Raw genomic sequence first — 13,152 nt, forward strand, 5'->3', positions numbered from 1 at the left:
GGGTCCCTTCTGTGTTTTCGGAGCAGCTTCTGGTGCCCGCCGAGTCCCACGGCCACGGGCTCACTCTACCCGTGGTTTATCTTAATGGGTCGTCGCTATGCCGCAGCGAACGACCCTTTTCCGCGGAGCCCCTCTTCAGAACTCGAAGAGGACCGCCATTACAGTTTCGCGCCGCCCCCGGAAGTCCCAGGTTGTGTTTTTTCAGGTTACGGATTGCCGAAAACCGGAAGTACCAGAATGGGTTACTTCCAGGTTTCGGCAGTCGCGCATGCGCAGAAGCACTAAATTGTGCTTTGCACGTGCACAGAAGCGCCGAATTGCAACCCGCGCAGACGTGGGTTGTGAACGCTGCAGGTTGCGAACGTGCATCCCGCACGGATCACGTTCGCAACCCGAGCATCAGCTGTATTGGGGCAGCTCTCAGAGGTTGTTCTGAGGTTTGGGAGGAGATGTAACCTTCTGTACTTCTTTTCATGTGACAGGTCTTGCCCAATGGATCATCATAGTGGAAATCAAGCTGATGGAAGCTGAGCTCTTATATAGAATTACTGTTTGTCAAGGGGCATATTTGGTGGTGGTTCCCTTTAGAGGATCCCTGTGTCTAAGGATGTGAACAAGTTGTTTGGAGAGCTTCAGTTTATTTGTTAGCTCATTATATTTTTATTTTTTAAATCTTAAGTATTTATGTTCTGCATTCCCAAGCAAATAACCTTTACAAAGTGACTAACGAACTAACCAAATAGTATAAATGCTTTTAAAAACTATCACAATTACCACCCATATTTCCCTTAATATAATTTAATTTGCTGAATTAATATCCCACCCAAATTACCCCAGATCAGTTCCTCATCAATTTATTTTCCTTCAGTTAATTTCACTCCCAGATTCTGCTTAAAATTATTCCCTCCATAATTAATAACCTCAAATTACATCCTGATAAGCCCTACTTAGTTCCCCATACCCTATCCAGATAATCCCAAATTGATCTCTCCCCGAAGTCATTACCAACCCAGATACTGTTCTAAATTTGTTTCATTTAAATTAACCATCAATCCTTATCTTTACTGGAGAGGTGGTTGCCTATTGCTGCAAGTCCTTCTGCATTAAAAGAGACGCTTGCCCAAGTCCTGCCTCTGTAGTTCTTGTAAATAACCTGTATTAAAGCAAACATTAGAAAACATTATCTTCCTGGTTTATTATATATATCTCCAACTAATCAAAAAGGTATGTAAATTAAAGGTTGTAGCCCATCTTTTAAAAAAGAGAAACGCTTCTAGGAAGAGTTTCCTATAATTAAATAGCTTGTACTGTGTGTAGACTTGCTCCTTGCAAAAAAGCATTACACTCTTCAGGATAGCCTGGTACCTTGCTAATGCTGGAGACTCCATCATCCCTATGGCACTTATTGTGGATGATTTAAGATGGTGGCTGCTTGATGAAGATGAGAGTCAAGTAGCTCTCATATGAACTTATCACTGCTGTTCACTAGGGTAAACAGAGAGTTAAGGACTTCAATGGTAGGTGGATCCCAAGCCCTGCAATATGAAATCTGGCCCACTGTATTCGGATATATATGCTTTTACTTGAATAATTTTCAAAAGCTTTTCATAGGCCTTTTTCTGTAACCTTCACCATTTTGATCCATTGCTAGCAGGGATTCCTAAGAGGAGCTATCTTGGCAGTTTGCAAATATTAAAGAGGCTTGAGAAAACAATTGCTTACTCTTCCTACTGAGATCCACTGAGGTTACAGGAAAATAGATTTTGCTATAGACTTAATGTATCTGTTGTGCTCTCTACCCTGGCCTCTTCTTGCATTCTGGGCTACTTAATATCCTCATAGGACTTCTCTAAATGCTTTGACTATCAGCATTATTTTTGAAAGGTCAAGTGTCACCCCCAAACTGCGTATTAAAATAGTCATTTAGCTGAATGGAGTTAAAGTTGTAGGTCCAACTTTTTAATCTTGCCATTGTGTGTTTGTTAGACCTCGTTGACGGTGTAAGCAGTGATAATCTTCATCATTCTGGTCTTTATTAATTCAAAATTTAAGTTATGAATAGCTTACTTAGAAAAAGAAGGAGTGTTGAGCCGCTAATTCTGTGGGAAGCTTTGTGTAACAAGGAAAATGCAGATGTAAAGTCCTGTACTTTGGAAACAAATCCAGGCAAGTTCAATACAAGCATTTTCTAAACGCCTATGAGCAAAAAATTGTTATGGGCAAAGGTTACAAGCATCACTGTAATTTGGTACCTCATCTATTTCTGTATTACTCATGCTGTGCTAGGTGGCTAAGCATCAATTTGTATGAAGCTTTTAGGTCCTTTTGGGATAAGCAGCTCCTGTTTAGCTTGTTCTGACCCATGATGCCAGCTTCAAGATCCACTTGGTTTCCCCCCTAGATTATAAAATCCAGGACGATGCACTTGATCATGGGGCCATACCAAAAGCTCTGAGGGGAACAGGGGTCTCCTAACAACTCTCAGCACTCTTAACAAACTACAGCTCCCAGAATTCTTTGGGAGAAGCTATGGCTGTTCAAAGTGGCATCATAGTGCTTTAAATGTATGGTGTGAATTTGGCCACCTTCAAAATATTATTGCAGCCTTCTTAATAAAAAGAGATATCACAGAAGTAAAACAGATTCTCCATGCCCCCTTTCTGTTCCTCGCAGCCATTGATTTACAGTGGTACCTCTGGTTAAGAACTTAATTCGTTCTGGAGGTCTGTTCTTAACCTGAAACTGTTCTTAACCTGAGGTACCACTTTAGCTAATGGGGCCTCCTACTGCCGCCGCCGCGCAATTTCTGTTCTCACCTTGAAGCAAAGTTCTTAACCCGAGGTACTATTTCTGGGTTAGCAGAGTCTGTAACCTGAAGCGTCTGTAACCCGAGGTACCACTGTAATGTTCTCTCTCTCTCTCTCTCTCTCTCTCTCTCTCTCTCTCTCTCACACACACACACACACACACACACACACTACAAAAACATAAATGCCATGTTGCTTTCTCATTGTTACTTAAGGCTTGTATTTAAATCAACCTGGTACCCATAAGCCAGCCTTTCTCAACCTGTGGGTCCCCAGATGTTGTTGAACTACAACTCTCATCACCCCTAGCTAGCAAGGCCAGAGTGTCTACAGTCGTCCTTGTGTCTCTCTACTTTGTTTCCATTGTGGCTACAGAAAAAAGGAAATCTGTCTATTGGTCCTGTTTTTTCACCACCAGCCTGTTTGGCAGTTGTTTTAACTCACCTGCTAAGAGGCTAGTATCCTACATTTCAGGGCTGGAATAGGGGAGAATTTCCTCCCCACTGCAGGCAGCATGTAAACCTAGGCTACTAGCCTCTTAGCAAGCTACTCAAAAAATGTGCAAGCTACTAACTTTTGTAGGGACACGGGTGGCGCTGTGGGTTAAACCACAGAGCCTAGGACTTGCCGATCAGAAGGCCGGCGGTTTGAATCCCCACGACGGGATGAGCTTCCGTTGCTTGATCCCAGCTCCTTCCAACCCAGCAGTTCGAAAGCACGTCAAAGTGCAAGTAGATAAATAGGTACTGCTCCGGTGGGAAGGTAAACGGCGTTTCCGTGTGCTGCTCTGGTTCACCAGAAGTGACTTAGTCATGCTGGCCACATGACCCGGAAGCTGTACGCCGGCTCCCTCGGCCAGTAAAGCGAGATGAGCGCAGCAACCCCTGAGTCGGTCACGACTGGACCTAATGGTCAGGGGTCCCTTTACCTTATTTACTAACTTTTGTAAGTTTATTTACAAGACTGTGATACTTGATAGATAAAAAAATGTCTGTGTCTGCGTAGCAGACAAAAATTGTCTGCATAGCAGAGTACAGAGCACATAAGATTAGATTGCTTTGTGTCATCTAGTTTTTCATTGGCAAAATAGGTAGCCACCCCTTGCTTATGTCTGTTTGCAAACTTCCCTAGAATCGTGATTAGTATGTTTTATGAGTGCGAAGCTTATGTTCCCAGGAAAAGGGAGGGATGTCATTCTGCCCAAAGGTGCTGCAGAGTGTGATGGTGGCTTGCAAATTTACACTTAAAGCTTCTGTGCCAATCATTCTTCTTATTGGTCTGAGAAATAGCTAAGCTTGGTAATAAAAATGGATATGTACAAAGGTGTCATAAAAAGCCAGTATTAATTTTTTTTGTAATCATGACTATAAATATATTTCTGCAGTAACAAAGTTTTTTATTCTTCACCAGTGAATTCTGTTTAAATTGCCAATCCTAAGAAATTTATCTCCCACACCTAATAAGAGTACCTTGTAGCAAAAAACATTTAACTGTAATTTTGCATCTCATGAAGCTTTATAGACTGACAAGTGTTGGGGCTTTCTGTTGACGAAATGGATAGCTTGCCCTGGCAATATTGATCTTATGCTCAGTGTTGCACCAAGAGAGATGTATCAATTTGCAATATAGTCTCATGGGTTAAGTTCAGAAAGCATTAGGAGATGGCAGCAGGTTTTTCATTAATTATCCACTGGCACATGCAGCTCACATGCAAGGTTTTTATGTCCTTAATTGTATTGCTTTTGACGTCTGCTAATTTCCCCTTCCTCTGTTCTTGCAGAAATGCTTACCCTTGTAATCTGAAATGTGTAAAGTGGTCTAAAGTACTAGAGTGATGAGTGGCCAGTAATGTTTAAAAAGAAACAAACAAAAAAACTTAGATGTATGCTTTGAGAGAATTGCTGGGCAGCTAGAGATGAAAGCAAAGCTGAGAGTAGTGTAAATTGATTACACCAAAATGGGACATAGCTGAAAGTCTGAATCCTTCACCAGTGTTTGAGCCTATACTTGGGAAATCATTTGAAAATATGCTGCTGCTCAAAATATGCAGAGATATTATTGTGGAAAGAATGTGTTTGCTGAAAAATAAAAACTCTAGGAATTGGTTCTTTTCCAAGAAAATGCAGCCAGTGGGAGTCCCCTTCTCCCAGCTTCTAAAGCAAATCTCTCTTAACCCTCTTTTGTTTTTAGGAAACCTGTCCAGTCTGAAAAGCCTCGGGCTGAGGTATAACCGGCTCTCAGCAATACCCAGGTCTCTAGCACAGTGCAGTAAACTTGATGAACTGAATTTGGAGAACAACATGATTTCTGCTTTACCAGAGGTGAGGCACTCTACAGTTTTTGTATGATTGCAGCTTAATGTTGTTTAAATGTTGCTCTAAAGCCCTGGAACCGGCATTAGTTTTATTGAAGACAAATGCTCTGGAAATGGAAGGCTGCTGAAATTTGCCAAATTGGATGTAAACTATTAGCATTAGCACTAATTGAATGGGAATGAATGGATATTGCTTGAAGAAGTTGCTGCTGTGAGAAAGTTGCCTGGAAGCTTTTAAGAACAAAGCTGAATTGCCCCTCCCAAGTGCATTATGAAAGTTACTCAAGTGTAATTAAATATACAAAGGAGACTGACAGCAAAACAGATTGCTTTATCATAAGATAAGTTTGGCTCCCAATCCAAAAACTCTTTTAACAAATAAAAAATGCTTTATTCAGAAGTGCTAGTCTGTGTATAAATTGTAATTGTTGCTGAAAAGAGCCACTTGCATGTTAGTGTAGTGGGGTAATCCATTAAAGCAAGTCTCTTTGGCAGCAGAAGAAAGAAAACATTTGTAAAGAAAACTGCAGAATTGCAAAATATACCAAGCTCATGATGATGCAATGCCTAATAAACATTAGATCTTAAAAGACTAGTTTGGGAGAGGCAGCTGTCCAACAGTATTCATAAATAGTAAGTACTTTGTTTCTTTTCGAAGCAGTACATTCATTATCCAGCCTCTTCTCTGATCCCTAAAAAATAATAATCAGTGTGTTTGAAAATGGCTAAAAAATGTAATATCTATGTGGCTGAGTTTATATGACAGCCTTCAGCATCAAGCATTTGCGGATTTCAATATTCTTTGAAAAGTCGGTGGTGCCAAAGCTCCATTGCAATCTTTGGCATGAAGGACTCTCTTAAATATGATTAATATGAAATAACTTATGAGTTTAGGGCAACATGCAGACTTTTGCTCACTCTCTGTGCTCTCCCCAAGTCTGCTCTGGAGGTACCCCAGCACTCTGGAGCAGATTTTGGGAGGGTGGGCTTGGGGCTGCAGGAGAAAGAAGAAGAAGGGAAAGTCCTGTTGCACCAGTAAAAATACGTTCTGCTGGAGGGTGGTTACTGCTGGATATTTTGAGAGTTTACTGATGGAAATTCCTATAACTAGTACTTGAGAGCACCTTGCAGTATTGCTGTAATTTTTAAAATGATTAATCTTGTGCAAGTTTACCAGTATTCCATCATTACAGGCACCATGATGCAATATTAATTGCATCAGAAAGAAAGTTTGGCATAAGAAAACAGAAGAAGAAACTTTCAGTGATATCCCATGGTGCTACTCTGTTGATGGAAGGCATCCCTTAGTGGAAGAGGGGAAGAGGCAATGTTCTACAATCCCCCCCCCCTTGCAGCCACCCATGCCTCCCCATTTTGTTTTGTTGGGTTTCCATCCTGCATAAAATTGGGCCCAGCGGGCTGAGCTTGTGTCAAATTTCCAAAAAATGGTCTCCCTTCCCCAATCTATTAATGGATATTTTCCATCAATCAATCTCTTTATTATGGTCAATGACCAGTAATTTCCTTTCATTGGTGGAACATTACTGTTCGATACTACTCTTTGTAATTTCCGAATTACAAAGTAGGAATATGACACCATTTTAGTAAATAAAGAAAACCAATCCTGTCTTCAGGTGCTTTTCTTTTTCATATATAACAGCTTGCCTGGTGAATGATATAATCTGTTTGAATCTGTTTTGTGTTTGTTTCAATCATTACTTACAGTTATTTGTCAGAAGCTTAAATTTAAAAAAATATTGAGGGTGCAGTTAAACGCCCCAAACTTGTTAATCCTAAAGGTTATGTCAGTATACGGTACATATCTTATCTGAGCGCATAGTGTCTTGGAACCTAAGTTAATGGAACAAAAATTCACAGTTGCCTCGTTCTCCCTGCAACATCTGATGTCCCCCAAAAGTCCTCTTTGGGTGACGCAGGCAGGTTCCTGAATACTGTGGCCTGGAGGGTGTGTGTGGAGAGGATGGGAAACTTTGTTTTCATGAACTTGCTTAAGTTAACTCTCCTTAAATCCAGCCCAATTTGGAGCAATTCCTGTGTACCTCAGCTGTCCTCTGTTCCCCATCCCACATTGTTCAGGGTATCTTTGGGCACAAATGGCTGCAGGGTGTGAAGAGATAGGAAGCGTTCTTTCCGTGAAATTCCTTTTTAAGGATCCAAGCTGTTATCTTTAAAGTAAGGCTGTCACCCAGTTAAAGATAGTTTAGTCTATTGCTTCGGCATAAATTTACATTTAAATAAAGAAATAATTCCTAAGAAGCATGCATGCTTCTATTTCATGTATGGGCATGTTACAGTGGACACCATCTTAGAACTTCCAAGATGGTGCCTGCTGCCACAGTTGTGGTAAGTTCTTACATTAAAAGTATTAGCAGTTTGCTTAAATCTTGCCAATTCAATTGGGGAAAGGGTTCTTTCTTAGTTAACTGAAAGTTTTTCATCTATTAATCTAACAGATTACTTGACTAAAAGTTGCAACCCCACTTAAAAGTACTCTAGTTTTAGACAGCAATGGATGCAGCACCAGCTATTTGGATGGAGAATTGATTGTGCCTATAAAATGAAACCATAGCACAGGTGTTATGGAAGCACTGGTTTCCACAAAAATGAGATAAGCCATGCTGTGTTATATAATGCCTGTTACATGAGGATGCAACAATAAATGGTAAGGTGACTATAAGTTAAATCTCTGGCATAACCTCAGCCATGAATTACATGTCTCTCCCTTTCCATAGGCTGAGCTTGTTACAAAGTGCGAAAGTACTATAATTGGCTGAGCGATCTAGACATTACCTCACTACTTGGAATTAATTCTCAGCTTTTCATGTTGCCCAGAGTTTATTTTCAGCCATTACTTTGGGGAAATGATTTACCGGTGTAATGAGTGGGGTTTTTTAAATGACATGCTTATCTTTTTTAAACACATGTGAATCAGCAATTACAGCACTGTATGTACAAGTTCTGTGCAAGCAGATACTTCCCATCAGTTCTGGCGACAGTTCTGCGCGCACACTCCCACTGTGCCCATGGAACTGTTCCCTGGTATTGAAGTATACATGGAATCTCTTGTGAACATTTCCATGTGCTTTGGTTCAGACTACTGGTATTTGTTTTTTTGAAAGTGTGAAGTTAACATTTTGGCAAAAACAACAGAAACCCATATGTTGTCACACTAAGATGGAGATTAGGTGGCATGCAAGAGAAAAGAAAAACATATATTCAAGTATGTTGGTGTTCAGAGTTCATGCAAGTTTGTATTTAGACCTGTGTGCTTCTATTTCACTTCCCCAGGGTCTCTTATCCAGTCTTGTGAATCTGACTAGCCTCACTCTGGCAAGGAACTGTTTCCAGTCATATCCAGTGGGTGGCCCCTCACAGTTCTCTACCATCTACGCTCTCAATATGGAGCATAACCGCATCAATAAAATCCCTTTTGGAATTTTCTCCAGAGCAAAAGTGTTAAGTAAGCTGAACATGAAGGTGAGACATCGCTGACTATCAGGAACTGTTTTGCTTCCATGCTTGCCAATGTTGCCAAACATTAAGTGCAGTTAAGTAACACTTAACTGCACAACACTTGCCCCTCATCTCCTCTCCCTCCCCCCTGGAATCTGTTCTAGACTGTCTTCCAATCCTCCAGGGTGAATTCTGAGAGTGCCTCGGGAGCTGGAGAGGAGGGACAAGTTCTTTAGTACAAACAGGAGCCTGTTGCACAAGCAGAATGGCACCACTGGATACAAACAAGTATCCATAAATTACTTGTAATTAAAAATTTGTTTCAAATGTTGGCAGTCTGAAAAATGGAAGAGCTTGCTTCCATTGTTGCTGAAAGTTGTTGCTGAGGTGGTGAAATAGGTTGACTCAGATCACTGCATACTATAAATGTGGTTTTTGGTATTTGGAACAAGATGTTAAGGTGTTTCAAGCCTAGATCCATATAAGTAGACTGCTCACATTGTAGGAAACATTTTTGGTTATACTTGAATTGAATATTTAATTGCCAAAAGCAAATATTTTATTGTCAGTTTCTTTGAAGTCTAGCTGAACTCCATTGCAACACATAATTTCTTTCATTTAATAATGGTCTAAAACAGAGGATCTAAGTATTGCCAACTTTATTAAATGCTTTTGCTTGTAATGCAGGTGGTGAGTCTTTTACTTGCAGAGAACTGGCTCTTATATATAGATAAGTTGTACTTCCAGTTAACACAAATACTAGCCACAACCTGCTTTTTTAAATAGTGTATCATCTGGGCAAGGACAATACATACTTCAAATAATATACTGTTCTGATTTGAAGTCAAATAGTAAGCACAGTGTAGCAGTGCTTTAAACATTAATGAAAATGTAGACCTTGCATAAATATTGACTTCTTTTGTATGACTTCCTAGCTATAATGCTTTAAAGAAATCCTATTTTCTTTATAAGTTATTGGTCTCTTATTAGGGTTTCCCAATAGTGCTATGATTTCCTTAGTTGCAATATTATTCTAACTTGATATTTGAGAGAACAGCCTTGATGTATATGGAATCGGTGTGTTTATTTTTAAGTAAAAAACCCAAACTTGGTGACACGGACGTGTTCACATTCTGGAGAAAGGCAGTATATACCCTTCAAAAGATTTTTTTATTTAAAATATTGGTAGGACATTGTTATGGAGGAGAGAGTAGCATCACATTTCTCTCTATGAAATGTCTATGTGGCCACCATGTGAAGCAGTGAACAAGCACTTACTCTGTATTGATCCTTCTACCAGTCAGTGTTGGGGAATTGCGTCAGGTGTCAGCTGGGGTGTAATGGAAACTATCGGGAAGGAAATCCATAAGAGTAGCTGGAGTAAATTGCACACATCTTTTATCAGTGGGAGATTGGTTGTGGGTGACTGGGTTTTGCCAGCATGCGCTATTTGCAAAACCTCTCTGTCCAGCAATTGAGAAGGAAGGACTGTGCACCCTGTAGTCCCATCTTCCCTGGCCACCTTTAAAAAGAAATTGCTTATTCAAATTCTAAATTATCTCCTTGTTTAGATGGGGATGATTTCATGCCGTGTTTTCACACCAGATATGCAGCAGCAACCATTAGGTAAATGGAGCAGTCATTCCACACCTGATTACCCCCTTAAACTATGGCTGCGTATGTTCTGTAAATACACAGTGTGAAGCTGTTCCTTGGGCTGTACTGTAGCTGGTTTTCAGCCAAATGAAGGTTAAGGTGAATCCATACAATTAGTAGCACTTTGCATCTCGGATCCCCTTTCTTATAATTTTATATAGATGTGTACAGCTGCATTGATTTTGCACACAGGTCCTGTGATGTAATGAATTTGTCCTTGTCATGTTGACAGTTTAATATTTCTATCCTGCTTTTCTGTGAAAACAGTCAGTGGCTTATATTAAAAATAGTAAAATACAATTGGACAAGGCAAGTTAAAAGAGATCTGTAATGTAAAGATACCTGTTAAAAATATTAATGAACAGTTGTACAAAACTAAAAAGCTTTAAAACAGATGTGGCCAATGTGGTGCTTTTTCAGATGTTTTTGGACTGCAACTCCCATAATTCCTGGCTATTGGAAGACATATCTGGGGCTGATGTGTGTTACAGTCCACAATATTTGTAGAGTAACATGTTGACTACCCCCGCTTTAAAAGTTTTAAAGCAGCAGATCAGTGGTATTTTTTATTAAAGTCAGAATCAAAGTGATTTTATTCCTCGTGTACCCAGTTAATGTCCTTTTCAAGTAGTTGTCTTTTACTTTTTTCAACCACATTCCTAAACCTTCTTCATATGAAATTACAGGACAATCAGCTGACGTCGCTTCCCTTGGACTTTGGGACATGGACCAGCATGGTAGAACTGAACTTAGCTACAAATCAACTCAACAAGATTCCTGAGGATGTGTCTGGACTTGTTTCCCTAGAGGTGAGTGGAATACACTGAGATCTTGTGAACTGCCCTGAGCTCTTGTGATGAAGGGTGGCATAGAAATCTAATTAACAACAACAACAACAACAACAACAACAACAACAATAATAATAATAGTGGAATAGAAAAGAGGTTTGTGCAGAACTCACAAAAAGCTACACAGAAATTTTGTAAACATTTCCTGGGAAAGGTTGCTTTTACTCTCAGTACTGTTTCTTTTTCCTAAATGGTTGCTAAAATTATTCAGTCTTTGCTCTAACTAATTTTAGAGCTGGAGATTAAACTACTTTATATGTGTGTTGTTGGGTTGGGGTTTTTTGTTTTGTTTTGCAAAACCTGCTAAACTGTCCTAATTAAAATAAACATTGGCTGGAAAAAATGTGAAAGTATAGCTGTCTGAGAGAGAGCTGTTTCATGATTCTCATTTGCTGGAGTCAGTGTGGCAGAGGTAGGGGACCTTTTTCTGCTTGAGTGGCCATGTTCCCTTGTACGCAACCTTCTCAGAGCCACATGCTAGCGATGAGTGGACCAGAGACAAAAGTTTATTCTACAGTAGGCGACGTTTGATCCAATCTGCAAAACTCTGATATTTCTACACACTCCTTTCTATCCAGCTTAGAGGCGTCATCACAGTTGAAGGACACATTCCCACCAGGCAGAAGCACTCAGGGAGGATGCTAAGCAGAACTAGTGAGGAGTTTGGCATAGGCCAAGGGACACTTCCTCATCCCTGAAATATGGCATTTGTAGGCGAAATTAAGCCACCTCCAGCTTTTTAATTGAAGAACCCTTAGTTTACTGAATGTTTACTTTGCCAATAACTTGCTGGTTTATTAAAAGTTCAACATACGTCTTTCTTCAGGTTCTTGTCTTGTCAAACAACCTTCTAAGAAACCTTCCCCATGGCATTGGGAACCTGCGAAAGTTAAGAGAATTGGATCTAGAGGAAAACAAGCTGGAATCCTTGCCCAATGAAATAGCGTACCTTCGGGAACTTCAGGTACCTATCTGTACCACATAAAAACGGAACCTCTGACAATGGGTCTTTTTGCCTTGCCTGATTTGGTATTAGGGACTGTCTCTTTGTACACACATTTCACCAGTATGTGGCATTGCCATGTAAGGAGGGTGGATAATCTGGAAGTAACTGTAGAAGTCATTGTGTGGACATCTCCTGGTTTCTATGTATGGTAGATAACATTGCAGAGTGCTAAAACCTAAATTCTGGGTCATGACATGTTGCATGGGGTAACTGATGTGTTATGAGACCTTGAGGTCCTAGTAGATAGCTCGATCAAGATGTTGGCCTGGTGTGCAGCCATTGTGAACAAGACAAATTCCATGCTAGGCTTCTACTTCTCCACACAACACATAGTTAAACTATGGAACCCACAGGAGGCAGTGATGACCACAAACTTGGATGGGGATAAGGCTATCAATGGCTACTGGCTACTATGGCTATGCTCTGTCTCCATGGTTGGAGACAGTAATGCTTCTGAATACCAGTTGCTGGAAACCACAGTGGGAACTGGTGGGGAGAGTGTCCTTCTGCTTGGGTCCTGTATGCAAGTTTCTTACAGGCATTTGGTTGGCCACTGTGAGGACAGGATGTGGGACAAGGTGGGCCATTGGCCTGATCCAGCAGGCTTTTCTTACATCCCTATGGTTGCCGGGGAGGGGAAGGCTGTGATTCTAATGACTGGATAGTGTTACCCATCTTTGTTCTGGGTGATTGAAGATGACATTAATTTGATGCTTACATATGCATATTTCTTCCCAGAGGTTGATCTTAACAAATAATCAGTTGAGCACCCTTCCTAGAGGAATTGGCCACCTCATCAATCTGACACATCTTGGACTGGGAGAGAATTTTCTTACACAACTTCCTGAGGAAATTGGTATGATATTTGTTTTACCCATACATAGAATGATGTGGTTTTGTTTTAGCTACCAGTAAAATGCTGGAGATGTAGTCTACAGGTGTTGATTATCTGCAGCATTTGCTACATTCCAGTTGTGTCCTGCTCACAGGATTGTCCCAGGGATGCTACGCACTCTCTTAAAATGTGGGCAGAACTATATTTCTTGT

The 13,152-nt window shown here is 40.4% G+C and overlaps 1 protein-coding gene across 2 annotated transcripts in view; it reads left to right on the forward strand.

Moving 5' to 3' along the window:
* The window catches only part of SHOC2 (SHOC2 leucine rich repeat scaffold protein), a 56,612-nt gene that overhangs the window by 37,935 nt on the left and 5,525 nt on the right, over positions 1 to 13,152 (forward strand). For both annotated transcript variants that reach the window (XM_081189418.1, XM_081189419.1), the window contains exons 4-8: positions 4,998 to 5,128; positions 8,431 to 8,619; positions 10,938 to 11,060; positions 11,926 to 12,063; positions 12,844 to 12,961. In XM_081189418.1, coding sequence (XP_081045544.1) covers positions 4,998 to 5,128; positions 8,431 to 8,619; positions 10,938 to 11,060; positions 11,926 to 12,063; positions 12,844 to 12,961 — 699 coding nt within the window. The remainder of the gene's footprint in view (positions 1 to 4,997; positions 5,129 to 8,430; positions 8,620 to 10,937; positions 11,061 to 11,925; positions 12,064 to 12,843; positions 12,962 to 13,152) is intronic.

Source organism: Podarcis bocagei (genome assembly GCF_964188305.1).
Source record: "Podarcis bocagei genome assembly, chromosome: 4".
In the NCBI taxonomy this organism is placed as follows: Eukaryota; Metazoa; Chordata; class Lepidosauria; order Squamata; family Lacertidae; genus Podarcis; species Podarcis bocagei.